Source organism: Bactrocera oleae, chromosome 2, assembly GCF_042242935.1.
Source record: "Bactrocera oleae isolate idBacOlea1 chromosome 2, idBacOlea1, whole genome shotgun sequence".
Classification (NCBI taxonomy): domain Eukaryota; kingdom Metazoa; phylum Arthropoda; class Insecta; order Diptera; family Tephritidae; genus Bactrocera; species Bactrocera oleae.
In genome coordinates, this window is record NC_091536.1 from 98,576,257 (window position 1) to 98,597,220 (window position 20,964).

The window sequence follows — 20,964 nt, forward strand, 5'->3', positions numbered from 1 at the left end:
GTTGCCAAACGGATGTTGAGTAGGACAGTTGAAACTTCAAAGTTGAAACAGAGCGCAGCCATTATGTATAAATAATATTCTAATATGTATAAAACCAACTCACAATTTTCATTAGGGGCTAAATTCAAGAGCTTTCTAATCGATACTTCACTGATATTATGGATTAGGTTTTATAAAATAATTTCTATATGCGAATTATTCTTAAGCTATCGCTTAAATAAACTCCTCTCAACTCAGTTAAAATATTGATTTATTTGGTAAGTTTTGGGCTAGTCATAAACTAGCTCGTTTTGCTACTGGGCATGAGCAAATAACCTTATATGTGTGCTGATGTCAAATAGTTGAAATGCACGTGAGTGTTAAGGCTACTACCCTGAGTAATGGATATGCAATTATAATGCGTAGTTGAAAACCGACGCTTAACAAGCTGACTGCCAGGAGTAAGTAAAGGCCGGATTTCCAAACAACAGCATGTCACCAATCGCTGAGTACAGATGTTTATTTGTTTTCATTATTGTTCATCACTGTATTACAATTTGAGAGGCACCAGCTTGATTGTCTCATGAATGCTACTTCCTTGACACAAAACGATATAACTATGAAATAACGTAACGAAATTCTTCGGTAGACAATATCATTTTTACGTTTCCAGTAAATTCTCGCTTAGTTACGGGTTTCCAAATATACGATTGATCACCCTGTAATTCGTTCTCCACCTTGGCATTGCTTCATTTCTGATGCAATATTTTCGTAGCAGGTTGCAGCTCGTGCTATATGTTAACGATAAGCTTTTCTTCATATAGTTAGCTTATTTCAAGTTTTGTAGATAAAGCTTTCTATGATGATTTTCAATGAAGCTTTATTTGTAAGCACAAAAGTGTACTCAACCCAGTAGAAGATAAAGTTGCCACCAGCTTTTTGGCATGATAGCATATGAACGTTATCTGTGGGCTATGAAACCACTGCGCTATTTACTGTTAAAATTATTTGGATTACAAGTTGTTCTCAGTATTACACGCAGTCATTTCACCTTCAACAAAAAAAGAAGTAGAAGCGGAAGTCATTCGAACTTCAAGTCAATCATATGTATGTACATATGTAAGCTACTAAAAATTTATCAGACTCGCTTTTATTAGGAAATGCTCCCATTTTATTGTTTTAGAACATTTTTATATTTTTGATACTTTTGTTCAACATACTTTTTTTGTTTTGATACTTTTGTTATTTATATATATAAGTAAAATTGAAGTATATATAAAAGAAATTTATGCATACAAACATGTACGTAGATATATAAATATGTATGGTACTTAAAACTAGAAGGTACATAAAATACTTTTGCAGCACTCGACGACGATTATTATCAATAAACAAGTACATATGCTCACAGCTATTCTGTACATATATATGTAAATATGTGGATGCATGTAAACCATATTATGAAACATAAAATGTTAATTTGAGTGCGAGTGGATTTGCTGAAAGTAGAAATGCTGGCGCTACACAAAAAATATGTGTGTTTGTGTGTGTGTGTGCTACTCTTTCAGTCTATATTGATTTGATTCAAGAGCCGCAAATGCCTTACATGGCGGCTTATACAATATATAATACAATAACTCAGCCTTGTGGCTGAGAGGCTTGTGGCTGCGCGCTTCCATTTGAATGTTCATTCCTGGCCTGTCGATTTATCGGGTCGCGCGCGCACACCCCACTTTCCAGACCCGTAGAAGCCGTCATCGATTGCAATTCAGTAGAGCGCTTGCCGCTCTTCTTCTTGCTTTGTGGGTGGAGCAAATTCAGCCAAGCACTGCGCGGCACCTCATCCAGGAGAACGAAATAAATAAAAAGCACGAAGCCTTGCACGGTGGCAGTGACGCAAAAGAGGTAGGAGAAGAAAACGCCGGCTTGCATGTAAGCGAATAAGCCAAAGATCCACGAAATGCCGAGCAGGAAAAACAACAACACCGACAAACGTATCTGCTTGATGATCATTTTCTTCTCGCTGCGGTGTATTGCCTGATTAAGCGTGTGCGAGATGCTGTAGAACACATAAATGAAAATCGTTAGATTGACGACAACAACAGCGGTCACTGGCAAAATAACGCCCAGCGTCAGGCCCAAACCGCTGGGATAGCATATGGCAGTGCTCGTTTGTAGCTCATTCTCGGAGGGTATGTACGAGCTGGGAGCAATGCAGGCCACGAGCATAGTGGGTATGAGCGGCAAGCCCCACGCTACTATCGCTGACTTTAGTATGTATCGTTTTGGGCGCTCAATGCCGATAACGGTCACATACCGCTGAAATTGCAGCACTGCTATAATTAGCATCCACATGAAGAGCACCAATATGGAATACTGCAGGAAAGCACCCAACAGCACGCAATTTATGTACAGCCGATCCTCCACCAGCTCGGCGGACATATCCTCTGTGTTGACGAACACAAAGAGCACTATTTGCAGAGTCAGGGCGACACAAAGGTTTAGTAAAATTTTGGTTGAGGCAAGCGCCCGCCAACTCTTAAACATTGCTGCCGTGACCCAAATGCACAGCAGGCCCATCAGGGAAAGTGAACAACCGATAAGCGATATTATGTCCAATGCCCGCAGATGTATGGGCGTAATGAGCACATCATCGGTAATATCCGCCTGCTTGTAGGTGCCGCCCAATAGAAACGAGAATTGAGTCAAATGCAGTGTGCGACACTCTATAACGGAGTGCTTGAGCAAATCCTTAATGTCCGTCTGAACGCCATTATTCACCCAAGTGCTGTAGTTCCAATAGCCGCAGCCAGTTCCCGGCTGTGCTATAAGCGATGGATCCAAATAATCGAAACGATTTCGCAGCAGAAAAGTTAACGGTTCCGGAAAATTTTCTGAAATATTGAAATGAATTATATAAGAAAATGCATACAACTGCTGTGAGGCAACTCACCGTTGTACCCTGGTATGGAAATGGATAGGATTTTGCTAAATGGTTTGCGCGTATGCACCAGTGCCGGGTCCACAAACAGCGCGTCATGACCATACACTTTCATAACAAGCACAGGCAGTTTTCCTTTCGCCTGCAAAGTTGCGCGGACATTACGCCAGAGTCCCGTGGGCAGAAATGCGGCCACCTGCAGCTCAGGCTCCTGTTTCAGCGCAGCCACAGTTTCATTCATGTAAATAAACCGATAGCGGAAGTTCGCTACTACCGTATTGATCAAAGCATGTGGCACGAACGAACTGATACTTTGTTGGGCCATCGGCGCATACAAAGCAATGCCCGATATGTTGGCGCATTCAGGATTCAGAAAGAACACACTTATGTTTGTGGAAATGTGTGCACGTACACCTAAGTGCCCTATCTTAACTTCTTCCACCGCCCTTGAGTAGCTACTTGCAATATCCGCCTCCGATTCCTCACTCGGACGCGACACAATAGTTGTTGTTGAGGTACTCGAACAACCGTTTGTGGGCACCTGACGAGCGGAGAGTGCATCCATATACTCTTCAAACGTTTGCAGAATGGAGTTGGTGGCATTCAAGTCAGCCGATATGCGCAAAACCTGCTCATCACTCGACATCAGGCGATCGCAAATCCGCACCATATCCGCCGAAACCTCAGGATCTTGCGCCGTTATGGCGACCTCATGCAGTATCTGTGACGTCAAATGTACGTCGGCGGGAAGTAGTTTGAAGTTTTTTTCGCGCAACATTGTATACAATTCGCCAGTCACCTGGCTGCGTTGTGCCACACCAGCGTGCAGCAGCTGCCCTTCGAGCAGCTTTTCATGTAATGAATTCAGTTTGTCGCTGAGTATGCATTCGCGAGTTTGTCGCATGCAAACGGCGCGCTGCCAACCGCTGATATCTTCCCACTCAGCGGCACGACTTATCGGATTGTAGCGGCACAAGCGCGTCAGCGGTAAGCCATTTGGTTTGAGGCACACTTCTCTTAGGCCCGCGCGCTCTCCAAGGCGTGCGCGCTTCCAAATATTTATATTGGGTTGTGTATAGTTTTCAACGATCACGTAATCATGCTCGAAAACTTCAGGCAAGCAATAAAGTGGATGAGGTGTTTCGCTAGTACTCCGCTCGAATTCTGTACTGCTGCTTTGCGATGTGAAAGTGCGGTCGAAGTTTACTTCTCTGCTGTCACTGACACTATCACTTCCAGTGCCATAATTGTCCATATTAGAATATTGGTCCCTAGTTAGGACGGTTAGGTTTTTTGTCGCAGTAGCTGCTGTAGTAGAAGCAGTTGTATTAGAATAAGGAAAAGTATTGGAATTGGCAGTGGTAGTGTTAGGTGTGGTGAGTCGTTGCCAACTTCCGAATTGTCCCTCGGCCCTAATTGCAGACGGCAATTTCGGAACTCTATAATTTGCACTACCATCTTCATCGCTCTCTGGATCTGGATGTAAAGGTCTCAAATGAGCATTGGCAAGTTTGTATTGGTATTCGTGCGTAATGGTCACAAAGAAAATTAGTATTTTTAAATTCATTTTACAAAAATAAGCACAGAATATATGCTTCGTAAGCACAATAACTGAATCACTCCGCTGATATTTGATTTGTCGAAAATTTAGTTTCCGTTGTGCATTTCCCGCGCACAAATTCGCGAAGCGCTTTCAATCTGACGTGCTCCGCTATACAAGCCAAACTGAAAATAGGCACTGACTGTAGAATTTGCACTCGCCGCTCGGCGCACACACACACCCTCGCAAGCGCCAGTGCGCGCACAACTTGCCACTTGCCCACTTTCCGTTCTCCGTGTTCATCTGACTGCGCTGATCACATCGTAGTGTTTGCAGAATACACACTCGCACACACACGCATTACGAATCGATTGGTATTTCAGTGTTCGGTGGAATTTTAAATGTCTCACCTTCTGCTTATCTCGGCATTAGAACACTCATGCCTTCGCTCTCTGTTCGACTCCCTTCAATGGAGTCGCTTGGAGAAGCTCTGCATTTTCAGGGTTGCCTTTGCTCATGAGCACTTAGCTTTTCAGTTGTTATTTTGTTGCTTTTTATGTATTTTGTATGGGATTTTTGCCAAGATTGTCGGCCTGTCATCATTTGGTTTGGTCGTGTTCACAGATTTTGTTTGTTTTTCGCGCCTTGTCATACTGCGTACATCAGCTTATTATTTTATTTTTTTTATTCATTACCGTTGTTTTTTTTATATTTATTAACTGAAATAGAAACAAACTTTTTCATGCCCGGAATTTATTGGAAAATCGGTTCAACAGCAAAAGCTCACGTAGTGAAGTCGGCACGTCGGTCGCACACACAAATGCACACATGTAAGGTAACTTATGCAATATACATACATACATCCATACTTAGTGTCCAGACATATGTACATACCTTCATGTGTGTGGACATTTTTTAACCAATTTTGAAATGTTTTGCATACCGTCAATATTCACTATATTTACGATTTTATATCTCATAAGCCCTTCTTCCTCATTAACAGAGATTAGTGTAACAAAACACGTGTACTCTGTCTCTCTTTTATAACCCCATCAATATTTACAGTACATACCTATATTAATTTATGATTGATTTTTGTCATTTAATTTGCATAATCCTGTTTGGAGCTCTACCAGTTGAAGAACTAAACTTTTCTAGGAAGGGAAAAAAGTAAATGAAAGAGCGATCAGTAACCGAAATATAACCTTTTTTGCGACAGAGATAATCTCTAGAAAACAAAGTAAAATCTTTTCTGTACTTCTATTAAATTTCATGGTAACATTAACATTTATACCCAACACTCTGTGTATTTTATCATCAAAGGAAGCTTTTCTACAACAACAAAGTTTTGCTTAAGGAAAGCAGCTCCGTCGCGCTTAGTGCAGAATATTTGATGAAACACCCCTCAACTCGACATTAAACATTTCCCCCTCAGACTGCAGAGGGGTCAAGATCTGTTAACAGCAAATATGATTGTTCTCTATAAGAACCAAAACTTTACAGCATCACAACAACAACGATTAGGTCTAATCTATGCTCGATTCGTCTGTGAATTGGCACACTCTCAACAACTACAGCCTTAAAACCGATTGAGTTGCATATAATTGCACAATGCGGTTTCATCCGATTAACTAACTTACGTAACCACACAGGGAATAATGACTTCCTTACATGCGGTTGCTGTGATTGATACCCAGCTTGCAAGGAAAAGAAGACACGTTCATTCATATCGGCAAGGTCGTTTTATTGTAGAACTAAAGCACATTTATTTATTTATTTACAAAATTGTGAATCAGCATTTGGAAGATACGTGCAAAACAAATTTTTCCACAAAACGTATTTCGCTCACGCCGCGTCAAAAGGTGAACGAGCATTGCCGATAACGCGCGAACAATAGAAAAAGCAAAACAAAAAAAAACTATAAATTAACTTAAGATATATTAGCCAAAAGGTCTGGCCGAGCGCGCAACAGTAGCTGGAGCGTGTCAGGTGAAAACGATTTCGTGCTGACATCTGACTGGATTATTATACTCGTATATCGTACACAAGTATACTTATATGTTTGCAATTAATTATTAATAAATATTTACAAATATACAGAGATGTATAAATGCTTCCTTAGTTCTAAGCGCTATTTTCTGCCTGACGTCGACCATCAAAACATTCTGAACTGGCGTTTGAAACAACAACATACACACCCAAACACTCGACGTTTGTATGTGTGTGTGCATTATTAGGCACAGCACGATGTGAGTCTACGCCGCGGCTGACGGAAGCAAGAGCGGTAAACAATATTTGACTCCAGCGACCAAAATGAACAAAAATGCGCGCAGAACAAACAAAAAATCCAAGAGCTAGCAGAAATAAATTTTTACTATTTAGTCAGTCAATTTTAAACTCGTTTGGGCTTTTTGTTTAAACAATAAAAAATATGCAAATTATGTTAAATGTATTATTAAGACCACTTTTACAGAGCAATGTTTTGATGTCGGAATATTTGCACAGCCGTTGACCAAGTCGATTGAAGCGAATAAATGGTAATAATATCGAGTTGAAGAAGTGATGTTTTCGCAATTGAAATCACTTGTGCGCGCGTCATCGCTTACGCTGGCGTCGAATTACGGCATATACAAGTATGTATGTACATATGTATATGTGGATACGCATATGTACAAATGGCGATAATGTGCGAGAGCTCACCTGTATGGAAACAGCGCAGTGGCGTTCGCACACAAAGCTAGCGAATATGCCTAAGCATAAATGAAAAGCTCTGACTCACTAATTTATCGCAATGGCAATCTGACCACATTATCGAAGAATTGTTGCTCGCTCATAGCCGCAAATGCACACATTGCTATCTTATCTGTTACTTATAATACCGATATGTGTACTATATATGTTAGCTATGTATGTCTGTTCACCAGTATCTATGTACATACTTGTATGTATTAATTTACAATATGAGTGCGCATTTTTATTTTGGCGATGAAACCTTCTATACTCCAGTTGGTCTTCCTGTGAGTTTTCTTTTTTTTTCGAAAACACACGGTTTTATCAGTTTGAAGCCGCTTCCAAATAGCTGCTGCTAAATAAAGTAAAGTCTGTAGGGAACCGATCGCTCCTCAAACCTAGGTTTGAACCAACAACCTTATGCTTAACATAGTCTGCTGCAGCAAGCGCTCGCTGAGAGCAGTATTTACCATTGATAATTCGCGCGAATACAGCAAAACATATTACGAATTTATAATAATATACTTGTACATCGAACAGGGTGATGATACCAACACATGTTTATTTCTAAGTAGCTGCAATTCGCTTTTGACATGCTTTGGAAGAAGGGGTATGTGATAGAAACAAAGTCAGAGCCTAAAATTATTTATTTATTTTTACTAAACACTTTATTTTCCAACTTTTATTTAAACAACTACATCATGTTACACAGAAATATCATATCAAGGTACCATAGCCTTACAGTGTCATTGAAAATATATTCGTATATTTATAACGGATATTATATGTATATATATATATTATGATATAATATTTATTCTTCCTTGTTCGTCTAATGTCCCATTGATTACAACGGAAACTATATCATTAATATAAACGATATAACATCTTCATTCCTATCATTTCTAAACACGTTTACAAACTAATACTTTCGTATTTATCAGGAAAATTTCTTTAAAAACAATTTGTACTTAGTAATATTATATTTCTCACAGAGAATTATTGGAAGTAATTTGGAATAAAAAAATAAAGAAAAAATTAAGTTTATACAATTAGACAACACAACAATGCGTAACGCGTAATTGTTTAGTACTTGAAGATCCTCGGTGGAATGTAAGCGTTCGTTGGCTCAGGCACTGAATCCGCCACAGCTTCCACAGCGGGAGCGAGATACTGATTATTCACGTTGGATATAGCTGGAGCAAGATATTGTCTATTCACATTTGACGCAACCTCGTGTCCGCCTAATTCAACCACATGACCGCCGCCGTATTGCTGTACAATCTGCTGTTGCAGTTGCTGCGCCTCTGCGTGTGAACTATACTTGAGATAATGCACTTCCGGCTTGTGCGACTTGTATGTGGTGGTGTGCTGCTGGGATGCAGCTGGCCTGGATGCCTGTCGACTGGGCTCCTTGCTGAGTACGTAAATCTTGGTCCTTGTCTCTTCGGTAACATGGGGCACTGAGGTGTGCAATGGCTGGTAGCGAGATTTGCCGCTCTCAGCCGCTTTAATAAAAATCACATTCAAGTGTTTCTTCACTACGGGCGCGGGTTGAGCTGCAGGTACAACTGACCGATGAACGACAGACTCGGCTGGTGCGTTGAAGTAGTAAAATTCCTTACGGTATATAGGGGCAGGTGCAGCTTGCTGAATGTATTGCTGCGTGGCGGCAGCTACTGGAGTGGAGACATATTCTGCAGCAGCTGCGGGTTCGGGGGGCGCGAGTAGCACCTGTGGCTCGGGAACACTCGCGCTGGCGTAGTTATAACCCATATCCTGGGCCGAAGCTAGAACCAACAGGCTTAGACACTGCAATAAAATCGGAATTGAACTAGTTAAAAGCAACCCAATTAAGTTAACTAATATAAATTCCTTACCACACAATAGGGAAACATTATTTCTACTCTGGTTCTTTACAGTTCAGCAAAGTTAAATGAAATAAGCAATGGTGCTTTGTTCCCGCTATTTTATATTAAAGTGAGGAAGAATCGGCCTGTTGCCAATAATTCTTGTATTTCAAGTTTAGGGCTTAATATGCAGCTCTTAAACGTTTATCAAATACAAAAATGTCTACCTTTCAAAAGGCCGACAAAAGAGAATATTGTGAAAGTCAAAAACAGCCCGAATGTGTTATAAAAGCGTTTAGAATTTTGCTTACTTGTCTGGAAAAATCATTAGTTTAATGTATGCATATATTTATGAATTTTATGCAAATAGCCGGCAAAAAACGTGGGGCGAGGCCAGCATGGGTACATGTGTGTCCATATCGAATATTCAATTTACACACGTTCCACAGAGAGACGGGCGAAAGAAGAGCAAGATGCAGACTGGTCCAAAACTTGTATTGAAGAAACATTTCATTATTCCCAAAATTATCAATTTTATTCCAATTGGCAACGAATTTGGCATTAAAAGTTTTAGTAATTTGTTTCAGACAAATTGCAAACCAAAATATTCGAAATGCTAATATTATGAGGTTTTATATTTTTCTCGTTCTACAGCTATACCCTACACACTGCTCAGTGTTACTGAGTAAAGCCAGAGGGGAATTTCTGAGTTTATTCTATAGTTAATTTAAATGGCCGATGTTTGCAAAGACATTTCACAATAATTTTTTTACAAGTAGGGAACTATGGACCTTTTGATATCACTTTTGCTTACATGTTAATAACAGAGTCTTCCAAAGTAATCCTTCTGTATGTTATTGGTTTTTGAACCTTTCATTATTTTTCTGAATATAAAGTTTGTTCTTAATTTCATTCACATCCCTTGACACCTAATGCCGTTAATTTATTCAGTTGAAAAATATTTAACTAGTGATTTAGTATGTAATTTGTCTCAACCGTTTTTTTAATTTGTGACATACCAACAGACTGGTTTGTAGCTTAATCGGCTAGCGCGGGCTGAGTTTATTGCTTCTGCACAGCTTACAAAACGCTTGCATAATTAATTCACCTATTAGCGTTGTGTATTATATACAATCTCGAGCCATTAAGTGTTAGCACGTGCTTCAAAATACTTAAGACATGCATAACAATTCGGGCACATCAAAGACAACTCTTTTGGTTGAGTCTTGCAATGAACTTCGATGTGTGTAGCATGAAAGTACTTATAGAATTGTGGAACCCGCCTCTATGTAAATTATTTCAAACTTAACCTGGTAATTTTTGCCAATGGTCCATACATAGATTAGGTAATTCGGAAAGACTTTGCTGGGCACCAATTCATTAGCTCAGCTTCGAAATTGAAAATTTCTTATTCCAATTAATATAGCTTAGAAGTGTTGTCAACGCCAAACTAATTTATATACAGTATTTCCCAGGCACGCCACAACAATTTGTTATTTTTTCCAACTTTTTAATTTGTTCCATACACTGTTACCTTTAGTCAAACCAATATTTCACAATCGTGCAAGAATCAATGAATGAGACAACAAACATTGTGTGCTTACATATAACGGAGTCTAGCTTAATTCTCCTGAAATAAATGAAACATTTTAATATCTAATATTCTTATCAGCTATCAGGGCAATTAAATTCGGTAAAATTTATTCTCAATTAGAAAATAATTGCACGCAAAATACTTAATAAAATCCGATACCATTAGCCGATGACCGCAATCAAAATTTCACTAAATTTCAACGAGAAATAAATGAATTTATTTTCGTTTCTCGTTTATATCAAGTGTCTATACATCTGTGGTAAATTTTAATACAGAAATTTCATTTAAGTAAACATCAAAGTTAATTTTCATTTACACATATATACTTGTATATATAAATATAAATACGTACTAAACTCGAATACTACCACTAAATGAGAAATGATATTTTATGCACGTAGACCTGAAACATACATATATAATATAAACAAAACAAATTCTATATACAGACACATATAAAATCAAAGCAAATTTAGCAGTTGCAATATTAGCTGATACAAATACCATATATACGAGTATTATTTGCAATATCTATTACAAAAGTACGTATCAGCACATTCAAAAAGTGTTTTGACTCGCAAATGTTTATTATATATTTAAAAATACACCTAGTTCTGTTTTTACACGGTAGATTTGTTGCATATAAAAAAAATGTTGATCGTATGCAAAAATAGGCGATGGATTTCTTATCTTTAAAACCTATTAGAACTAGTGAAAAGCAAGGATTATGTAAAAAAGCTATGTTGTTAACAAAAAGAAAATATTATTAAATTTGTAAGGTAAGAAAAAATTATTTAAAACAAGTAAGGAAGGGATGTAATATCCCTTATATATATATATATATATACTAGGCGCCCTCCGCTGCGCTCCGGGACGCTGTTACTTGATTTGCATACTGGAAAGTGAAAGAATCAAATAAAATTTAACATGGTGTTATATGGGAAATAGGCGTGGTTGTAATCCGATTTCGCCCATTTTTGCACTATAACATAGAGATATGAGAAGAATGTCACTTACTGAATTTGGTTGAAATCGGTTAAACAGATCCCAAGATGTGGGGTTTCACCTAAAAGTGGGCGGTGCCACGCCCACTGTCTAATTTTGAACGCGGTTCCTATAAAGTCATCTCATTCCATCCCAGAGATAAAATTTAATGTCTCTGGCGTGTTTAGTGATTGATTTCTCGCGCTTTTAGTAGTTTTTAACAGTACCGTTAAATGGGGAGTGGGCGAGGTTGTCACCCGATTTCAACTATTTTCGCACTGTAGATAGAGGTTCTAAAAACATTTGCTACCAATTTTGTTATTATAGCATTAGCGGTTTAGGAGATATGCACATTAAACCTATAAGGGCCGGGACCACGCCCACTTAAAAACCCAAATTTAACTGCAGATGTCCCTCCCTAATGTGATCCTGTGTACCAAATAACAGTCTTGTATCTTATTGCGGAGCTTAGTTATGGCAATTTATTTGGTTTTGATTAATGGCGTTTTGTGGGCGTGGCAGTGGTCCGACTGCGCCCATCTGCAATACCAACCGTCTCACGGTAGCAAGAAACATGTCTACCAAGTTTCATAAAGATATCTCAATTTTTACTCAAGTTAGAGCTTGCACGGACGGACAGACAGTCACCCGGATTTCAACTCGCATCGTGGCCTTAGACAATCCATGCCATATTTCGTGAAGATCAAGTGAAAAAGTTTTCCATACAAGCACTTGGTTCCGATCGTTCAGTTTGTATGGCAGCTTCTTGACGAGAAAAGAGCGGCCTCAAAAACTGTGGGACTAGTTCGCATGACTCAGCAAATATACTTGTATGTGATAAACTTTATAGAGTCTCTGAGGTTTCCCTTGGGGTATTACAAACATCGTGGCAAAATTAATATACCATGTTCAGGTTATAATGAGAATCATAAATACAGGAAGAACAAATTTAATTGCGGTCATCATCAGTTACTCGCATTGCTTGTAATCTTTTTGTGGATACAAAAAGGGAATTACCCTAAATTTGTGCTATTTACAATTGCTCTGACCAGTAAACTTGTATCCACAAAAATAGAATTCTCCTAAACATTTGATCTTAAAATTTAAGCCCAAAAATTTTAATCATGCTAAGTGGATTAAAATCGAGTAAAAAATAAAAAAAAATGTTATTTTCAAACCGTATAAAAACAGAATTTGACGCATATAACAACGCAATCAAAACTTTCCTCGACTCAGTGTCAGCTTAAGAACGCTTTCGTGCAATGTCGTGCAAAGACGTTTTTATCGAAAATATCATGTGACTGTGCTTACGTTTTTCAATTGAAGAAAAAAACAACTCGACGATGTTGGTTGAATTCCGAATTCGAACACAATTAGCTTTGAGGATCGCTACCAATGTATGCGAAACTGACTGTGAGGTAGGTAAAAAGATAGTATTATTCATATTTGTAGCAACCATCAGTTATCCAGCTTCAGGAAGATCAAGTTTCCTTACTTAGTCTGTCGTAAGATACTCAAAGAGGTGGCATGCAACTTTAGTGCCGAAAAATTCAACACCTTAGCGCCGCACCAAAGCTCCTCTTGACAAACAAAACTAACTGTGTATAACATTACGTCATACTCTTCCTTATACATGTATATGGATCGCGAATGTCGTATTATTCGTCTGTTTGAGTTCCCTCATATATATGCACATACATATATATGTCTGAGGATCAATACCTACGAATATTCAAATTTAAAAAAAAGACATACAAGTCGATATGGGTTATTTCTTCATAAAGGTTTTACAGCTATTATATATACATACATTTGTAAGCGTTTTGTTGCATGTGAATCTTCACCACCTAGACTCATTTTATTTACAATATCTTCCACTAGTCTTATTTTTAGTCGGGATGATACTCTCTTAACTTTAAACTTAACTTATTTCACACATTTGCTCCAATGAAGTACCGCTATATTAGCTACCAGCTACTATACAGTGGGTATAATGTACTAAGATATTTGCTTTTGATGTAATGCACACTTGAAAAGAGCGCTTGTGGTCAAGAGTTGTAGACTTTTGGGATATAAAAACACATAGCATAATGTTAGTTTAATCAACTTGTTGACTCGGGCACGCACGAGCGGTTCCACACAAAGAATTTTATGAACGACATTCCTTGTACTTGTATTGAGGCCTTGACAGCATTGAATGCCATCTCGCATTTTGGTTTTCTTGTAAGCAGACTTGGATACTCCATCGATGTTCCTTGGTGCATATATTTTCTCTGTCATTCATGCCTATACATATATAATAGTTCTTTTAACTCAATTCTTGCAGCCATTTACAATAACCTTTCCATATCCTCGCTCTCCGCCTCGCTGGTAAAGGAGTCGGTATCAGTAAAGTAATCGTCACCTCGATTTCGTCGACAGCAAACTTGCCGACTGATCTCGTCGTCACTCCAGTGTTCAAACTCCTCTTTGTGATGTTCAAGTATCATTAGTGATGGGAAGAGACTATCGCATGCGTTGCAACTGCAAGATATAGTTTAAAAAAACGATTTATACTTTATGTTTTGAAAAATATTTATGTTATGGGTTGTGTATGGTTTGGTATAAATCGCTGATACTAATACTAATGATAAAACTTTCTAAATCTCTGAGTAAAGATTCTCCGAAACGGCTGAACCTAACATTTTGAAATTCGCAACCTTCTTTATCAATTAATGATTAACGGATTAATGTTTTTGGTAAAAACTTCGATTTTTTAGGCCATTCTAAAATGGAAAATTAAAAAAAAATAATACTTTTGGTGGGAGGCAGTCATTTTGCCAAAACACAAAGTTTTGAATAGACATTCGAGCTTTACTTGCATTCATCTATAGCATTTATAAGTGTTCTTGGTTTTTGGGTTTGAGATAACTTTATGCAAAAAACCTTCCTCTGGCGGTGAGGTCCTTTCCGGAAGTCCACTTGGACCTCCTGGATCGCCACAGCAACAAGGGAATTCTAAATGTTTCAAAGTTAATTGCCGATTATTAAAGTACGTTAAATTCTGTAAATGTACATTTTTTTATTTATGTACTAAACAAAATGTCTCTTCAAAAACTATCGCTTGATGGTAGAAAGATCATGTTTTTGGTTCCCCATTTATATTTCCACAATTACGCACCTCAGGTGCTCTAGCAGTCATAGTCCACACGCAACATCTCCTTTTTAGGATGGTGAGCAAAAAGAGGTCAGTGTCTTTAAAAATTTCAAATATCGATGCTTGTAAGCACAAACTCGGCTCTTACGGACTTTCTGAGCAACGTCAATTCAACTGCGATATATTTTTCCAACGTGGACTAAAGCTTAATTTTAACTTATAATTAATGGTATTCTAGACAATATATGCAATTTTGAAATTTATGTATATTCTGAACTTCAATTTTCACAAGAAGCGCAGCTCCAAATTAAGCTCAAAGCGAGTTAGTTATTCTGTAATTATACCAGTGACGATTTAAGGATCTCGAAAAATATGCAGAATTATGCCAAACAGACAAACGAGGACCAACAGCAAGTACATCAGTCGAAACCAACTGCCAGATAATTCCAATTAGACATCCACTAACACATATATAGATGGTGAGGGTGTAGGTGCGCAGATGCTCCTTGTCGCAGCCGTTGATATTGTTAATGATCGTAATGATAATGGCCTTGACGACGCAAAATGTGGAGCATCTCTGCTCTTGACTGCTGGCTGCTGTCTTCCCTTAGAATCCATTTATATAAATGAATAGAAATGACTGATTACTGCTAAATGACTGCTCCTGGTCGGCTGGACTCCCGGTCCGCCGTTTGTTGGATGCTGAATGTTGTTTGGTTGACGCTGCATTTGTTGAGCTGTCTCGTAATTATATTCCGCTTTTAGATTAGTTATTCTCATTATGTTTTCATAATTAATTTACAAAATATGTGTTAGTGTGTGTTTACAACAACTCGACTTTGTACGTGCATATTTAAATGATTAATTTTATTTTTTTAGAGCTTTTTGTTTTGAATTCGCTGACTTCGCCAGAGCGTATTCTACGCTTAAAGCTGGAGCACAACATTTTACCCCATTTTGTTTGGAATTGCCTGAAATATTTGCGGTAATAAATGTGTATATACCAAAATTTAACGGAGTATGTATATGTAATGACTTAATTATATGCATTCTTCACCCAAATGTTGATTTGATTCAAAATAAATTCTTAGTTATGCCTATATTATTTGTCGTTTGCTTTCCACTACTTATGCTTCAATGAGATTTTCTATAACAAGTGTGCGCAAAATTTTCGTTAGAAAATTTAAACTATTTTTTATTAATAACAAAATCCACAGTGCGTGATAAACGAAAATCCGTCAGCAATCCGCTATAAATTGTGCTCATAAAAATGTGTTTAGCTGAATAATTGAAGCAAATAAGTTCTCGCATTCACGGAAATGTCGACTTGAAAGCAAAAAAAATGCCTGAATACTGGAATGATTACTGTTGAAATCAAATCAATAACTGTAAACATGAAAATACATATTTTTGATAGAGTTAAATTTTTACGCACACATGAATATATAATACTATATGCAACGGTATATTTTTTATTTGAGCCGACCGAATTTACAACGAATGTAGTACCTATATGTACATATTTACATATCAGCATACTCTCGACTATTTAGCCAGCAGAATTTTGCTTTGTTGCTCGCAAAATAATTTACAGTTTTTTGTTCAAAAGAATTTGTGTGCGAAATCCTACTGTGTTACATTAAATCTGTGGCTTTCGTGATTGTGCTTTAATGAATTCAATTATTTTTACTTCAGTTGAACTCTACATTCTCGCACAATTTCGGGTCAGTACTCTCTTATTACTTTATAAATACCAATGCCTAAACTATACTAGTACCTTGCATCCCACAGCAAGCGAATTCCATTTCTATAATATTAAAAGAGTTTCAGCACCTGATATCTTTCCACCGGCAAAAGTCAAACAATATCTGTTTGATCCTTAAATTGCTTACAGTGCGAGCAATACAAGTAAGTTATAGAAAAATAGGATGGAAATGCTGTTAAACAACGTAGATAGTTGTTTAAAAAGTATTACCTAGTTACGAGTATAATTTTAAACTCAATATTTTTTATGGTGTCAGAATATATTCAAAAATGAAATTCAAGCGCAACACAACATGTGCACATATACCTACATACTTCACTCTGATATTTAAATCAATGTGAATGGAAGCTTTTATGATGAAAATTCATAAGGTTGCAACCACAAGTTTTGCAACGAAATGGTGTTTACTAGAATTTGGGAAATGACATTTTTGCCTCGGACAGCTGTCAAAACAAATAAAAGTGTTTTCGTTTGACGTGAAAACCCGTCAACTTCAAATAAAATAAAAACGTTTCTTTCAATGTAACGGTGAATCATTTTGTCATGATTTTGATATTCAACTAACAACTTTTCACGTATGTAACATATCGTTTATTATAAAATTTATGCATTCGCATGAATATATCTCTTTTAATTTTCATCCATAATAATTATTAGAAAGGGCTAAATCAATCACAAATGAGAATATCGGTATAACACTTTGCACATATTAACATATTGTTTTTCTGCTGAAAATGGCAGAAATCAAACTTTACCTTTTCAACCCCCCAGATATTGGATATGTGCACCTCAGTGCTTAATTAATTTTTTACCGAAAAACTAGAAGAATCTATATGATATCTTAAGAAAATTAAATGGGCATATTTTTCTATTAAGTCGCAGGGCTGAAAATTAATCAAATCAGGTTTACTTCTCCCGTAGCCCCAATAATGCGCATAAAAAGATTTTCAATCTTCCTCTTGATTTTATATCGAGACTATGTAAAATATCTGAATTCAAATTAAGACCCGGGCTCCATAGTATTACTAAATATAATAATCAGCCGAGACCCTTCTTTGGCACCAATATATCAATATGGTGAGTTTTTACTTTTTATATGACTTCATACCCCGTATCCCCTTTGAGATGATATCTCGGACATAAAGCGAACACACAACCTCGCCTTGCTCCGAGCAAATTACGAGAGTACGTGTGCAAAATGTTAATACTTTCGTTGTAAAAAACAATAAATTTGGAGATCTGTAATTAATTTCATTGTAATATGGCAATAGCGAGACATTTTACTAAAAAGTACCGACTGCAAGGGCGCGCATTCCGTCATAAGAAAAATCCACGTTTAGTGTTTAAAGTCTTTGATATAAAACTGCTTTCCCCTACGTTCCAAATTGCAAATTCCTGTCTGACTAACCTAATGCAGTTTTTCTAATATTTTCTCAAATACAAATAAATAATTCAAAATTTTTCTTAAGACATTTAATAACTAAATCTTCTCTCTTGGTAACATAGACAAAACATTTTTGTTTTCCAATTTGTTTGAACAAAACAAAAATAACAATTCATTGTTTGATCGATAAAATTTAAGTAGACAATAATGTATTTCCACCAATAAAAACTAGCTTGTGGCCTTAAGCTGTTTTCTTGGTTTCGTTATATTCGAATAGACACTCACCCGAAATGACGTTTCTTCTGCTGATGCGAAGCCAATTGCCTATGGCAATGGAAAGCTCTATCACAAACATTGCATGTCAGAGATTCATCTGTAAAAAGAGCACCACATTTGTATGAATATATCATATGTCAATATAAGTTTAGAGAAAAAACAACAAAAGCAATAAAATATTGCTTATCGAGATGCTCTTCCTTCTTTTATTTATAGATAATTAATATATATATACCTATTTCTAATAAAAACCTGTTTAACTGGCACTTGAAAATACATTGATTCCTCCTTTCTTTTTATACTCTCGCAACTTGTTGCTACAGAAAATATCAGTCAATCCACAATGAAATCACAAACGAGTATACTATTTGACTTTGCGAGAGTATAAAATGTTCGGTTACATCCGAATTTAGCCCTTCCTTCCTTTTTTATTTCAGTTTTATTCCCAAAGCAAATTCTGCGCACCTTTTCTCAACGTTATCATACGATTTTTTTGTTTTTTGTGTGTATGCACTTACCATAATCATCATCATCTGACATCGCCATCGCTTGCAATCGGTTTATAGTGTTCTCATTGACTTCCTTGTGCCTCTGCATTGCGGATGAGTTCGATTTCGTTGCGCCATCACCGCCCGCGCAGCCCGTCGCATCATTCAGGTGACACATGCCTTCGGTAACAAAATTTCCCTGGCAATCGGGCAGTGTACAAGGATTCATAGAGCCATTAATGGCAGCTGCGCCAGCGCGGCCGCCTCCACCACCCCCCCCATCACTCACCACCGGGTACACATGCTGGCATGTAGCGCTGCTATTACTATTACCATTATTACATCCATCGCCCGAAGTTATTATTTTGAAATTATCAAACTCATCAAAGGGATCATCGATTTTGTGCTTTTGCTGTGAACTGGCATCGTCCGAATCGGCACTTAGCCGACCGTAAGCTTTGCGAGGTGGTCGCTTCACATATTTATCTGCAAATACAATGGAATGGGTCCAGTCAATGTAAGTCTAAAAGGGAGTCATAATGAAGATAAGCAAATAAGTGCAGCAGGAGTATAAGGTGGCAATAATTTCGAATATGTTAAAATTAAATTTTAAATTGGATAAAGGCTGGTGACATTTATTCACTACTTGTAGAGCAGATTTCCTCGTTTACAAGTTTGTTTTATTGTGTGCATGAGCTTAATATAATATATAACAGTTTGCATCAAAATTATTAAGACGCCTCCATTTACTCATACAGATGTCAGCCTTGATAAGATGATGCCCAACATTGCGAAAGGACTTTATTAACAATTCAAGTTAAAACTAACTCTAGCAGAATATGTCAACTATGCCGAGGGTGTATGTGTACTACAACGTGGTTTATGTAAGAAGCAGTGATTTCGTAAAGGATAATCGATGCTGATAGGAACACCGGAAATGAGTTTTACATTGAATCTTTATCCTGATTACTAGCAATACTTGCCAAAATATAAACAAACTAAGTATAAGGAGAAGTCTAATAAGGAAAAGAGTTATCAAGTGAGCTTGGGCGCAACTGAGTTTATAGTATAGTTCACTCGACTATTGCAATTGGTAAATTAAATAATGCAAAATTTTTCATATCCTGTTGATACCCAAAATTTGGTAACCAAAATCATAGAGAAAAAACTCTATAAATAGTTGAAAGAAGAACTAAGCTTTATAACAACTTTGAAAAAATAGCGTCAATTAGCCCCTAATGCTGGCAAACAAAATTTTTGACTGGTGCCCACATTCCGTAGCCATCTGAAAACTTGGTTTTAATGATATGTTCTATATATTCCAGAAATGCATTGAAATGTTTCCTTTCCTCAAAATCTTCTAATATAGAGCTAAACTGACAGTACGAAAAAGCAAATATGAATCCAACATCTGTTAAATTTCAATTTGTAATGCCTAATGAAAACTATGAGAGGATTAGTCTCAAAGCACTTTGAAGTACCATAAATAGTACAATTACCTTATGGCGCGGTTCCGCTTAATGCAAGTAGAATCACAGTTATTTTGCACATACAAAAGATAATAAAGTAAATTCGCGTGTAATCATAAGACAATCGAAAGTGACATAAAACAGCGAGATTACTCTTTCCACTTCATAGGTATTAATTCACAAAGACATACCGAAATACTTGTGAACTTGCGCGGAGATATCGGATGTGCATAAAGTTTTCCCCTCACAAAGTACTAACTCATATACTCCTATATACATATTTTATTTCCAAGGAAAGTACTCAAACATATTTTCAGCGTAAATGAGAGCAGATGTTGATGATAATGACAGCACTCAATTCTACAAACACGATGACATTTAACGCACTCGAAAAGTCTCCCAACAATTCCATGTTTCGCTGCCTGCAGCTGTGGGTCTCATATTATATACATATATATTTATTTATGTCGGTATGGATGTATACATGTTTATATACACATAAATATGGACATATTATGGCCATCTCTCATTGTAAATGAATTTGGGCCTCACAATCCTAGTAAGAAAATTATGACTCATTTTCTATAAGTCTATAACACAAATCATTCATGTACACAGAAAATATATGGAATTTAATTAAACTAGTAACCCTTATGAGAGTCTCAACATTTTTCACACGGGTGTTATTGTAGTCAAACATCAGTGCCATTCCTGTACCGAAATAATCTTCCGAAACGAAGAGGCACGCTTTTGCACTCAGAAAATCCGTTAGTCTGTGCCAGCGGTACTCAAATAGATATGGGCTATGGTTATGAAGAATAATAACAG

General features: G+C 37.2%; 3 protein-coding genes across 5 annotated transcripts in view; all 3 read right to left on the reverse strand.

Annotated features, from left to right (window-relative positions):
• Positions 1–1,127: 1,127 nt before the first annotated feature.
• Mayo (mayo) lies at positions 1,128–4,970 on the reverse strand. Its single transcript, XM_014242278.3, has 2 exons — positions 2,933–4,970; positions 1,128–2,873 (listed from the first exon to the last, which is right to left on the reverse strand). Exons 1-2 carry the CDS (start codon positions 4,485–4,487, stop codon positions 1,618–1,620), a joined length of 2,811 nt encoding a protein of 936 aa, XP_014097753.2. The 5' UTR covers positions 4,488–4,970; the 3' UTR covers positions 1,128–1,617.
• A 3,040-nt stretch (positions 4,971–8,010) lies between these two features.
• On the reverse strand, positions 8,011–9,256 carry LOC106622939 (uncharacterized). Its single transcript, XM_014242280.3, has 2 exons — positions 9,071–9,256; positions 8,011–9,002 (listed from the first exon to the last, which is right to left on the reverse strand). Exons 1-2 carry the CDS (start codon positions 9,086–9,088, stop codon positions 8,277–8,279), a joined length of 744 nt encoding a protein of 247 aa, XP_014097755.2. The 5' UTR covers positions 9,089–9,256; the 3' UTR covers positions 8,011–8,276.
• Positions 9,257–12,137: 2,881 nt separating this feature from the next.
• The window catches only part of LOC106618402 (uncharacterized), a 36,042-nt gene continuing 27,215 nt past the window's right edge, over positions 12,138–20,964 (reverse strand). For 2 of the 3 annotated variants that reach the window (XM_036357529.2, XM_036357526.2), the window contains exons 3-5: positions 18,698–19,153; positions 18,189–18,276; positions 13,377–14,141 (exon numbers count right to left, since the gene is read on the reverse strand). In XM_036357529.2, coding sequence (XP_036213422.2) covers positions 13,949–14,141; positions 18,189–18,276; positions 18,698–19,153 — 737 coding nt within the window. In that variant the 3' untranslated portion in view covers positions 13,377–13,948. Of the gene's footprint in view, positions 13,341–13,376; positions 14,142–18,188; positions 18,277–18,697; positions 19,154–20,964 lie in introns of those variants that run through there. The other variant, XR_011395020.1, reaches the window with a different exon arrangement.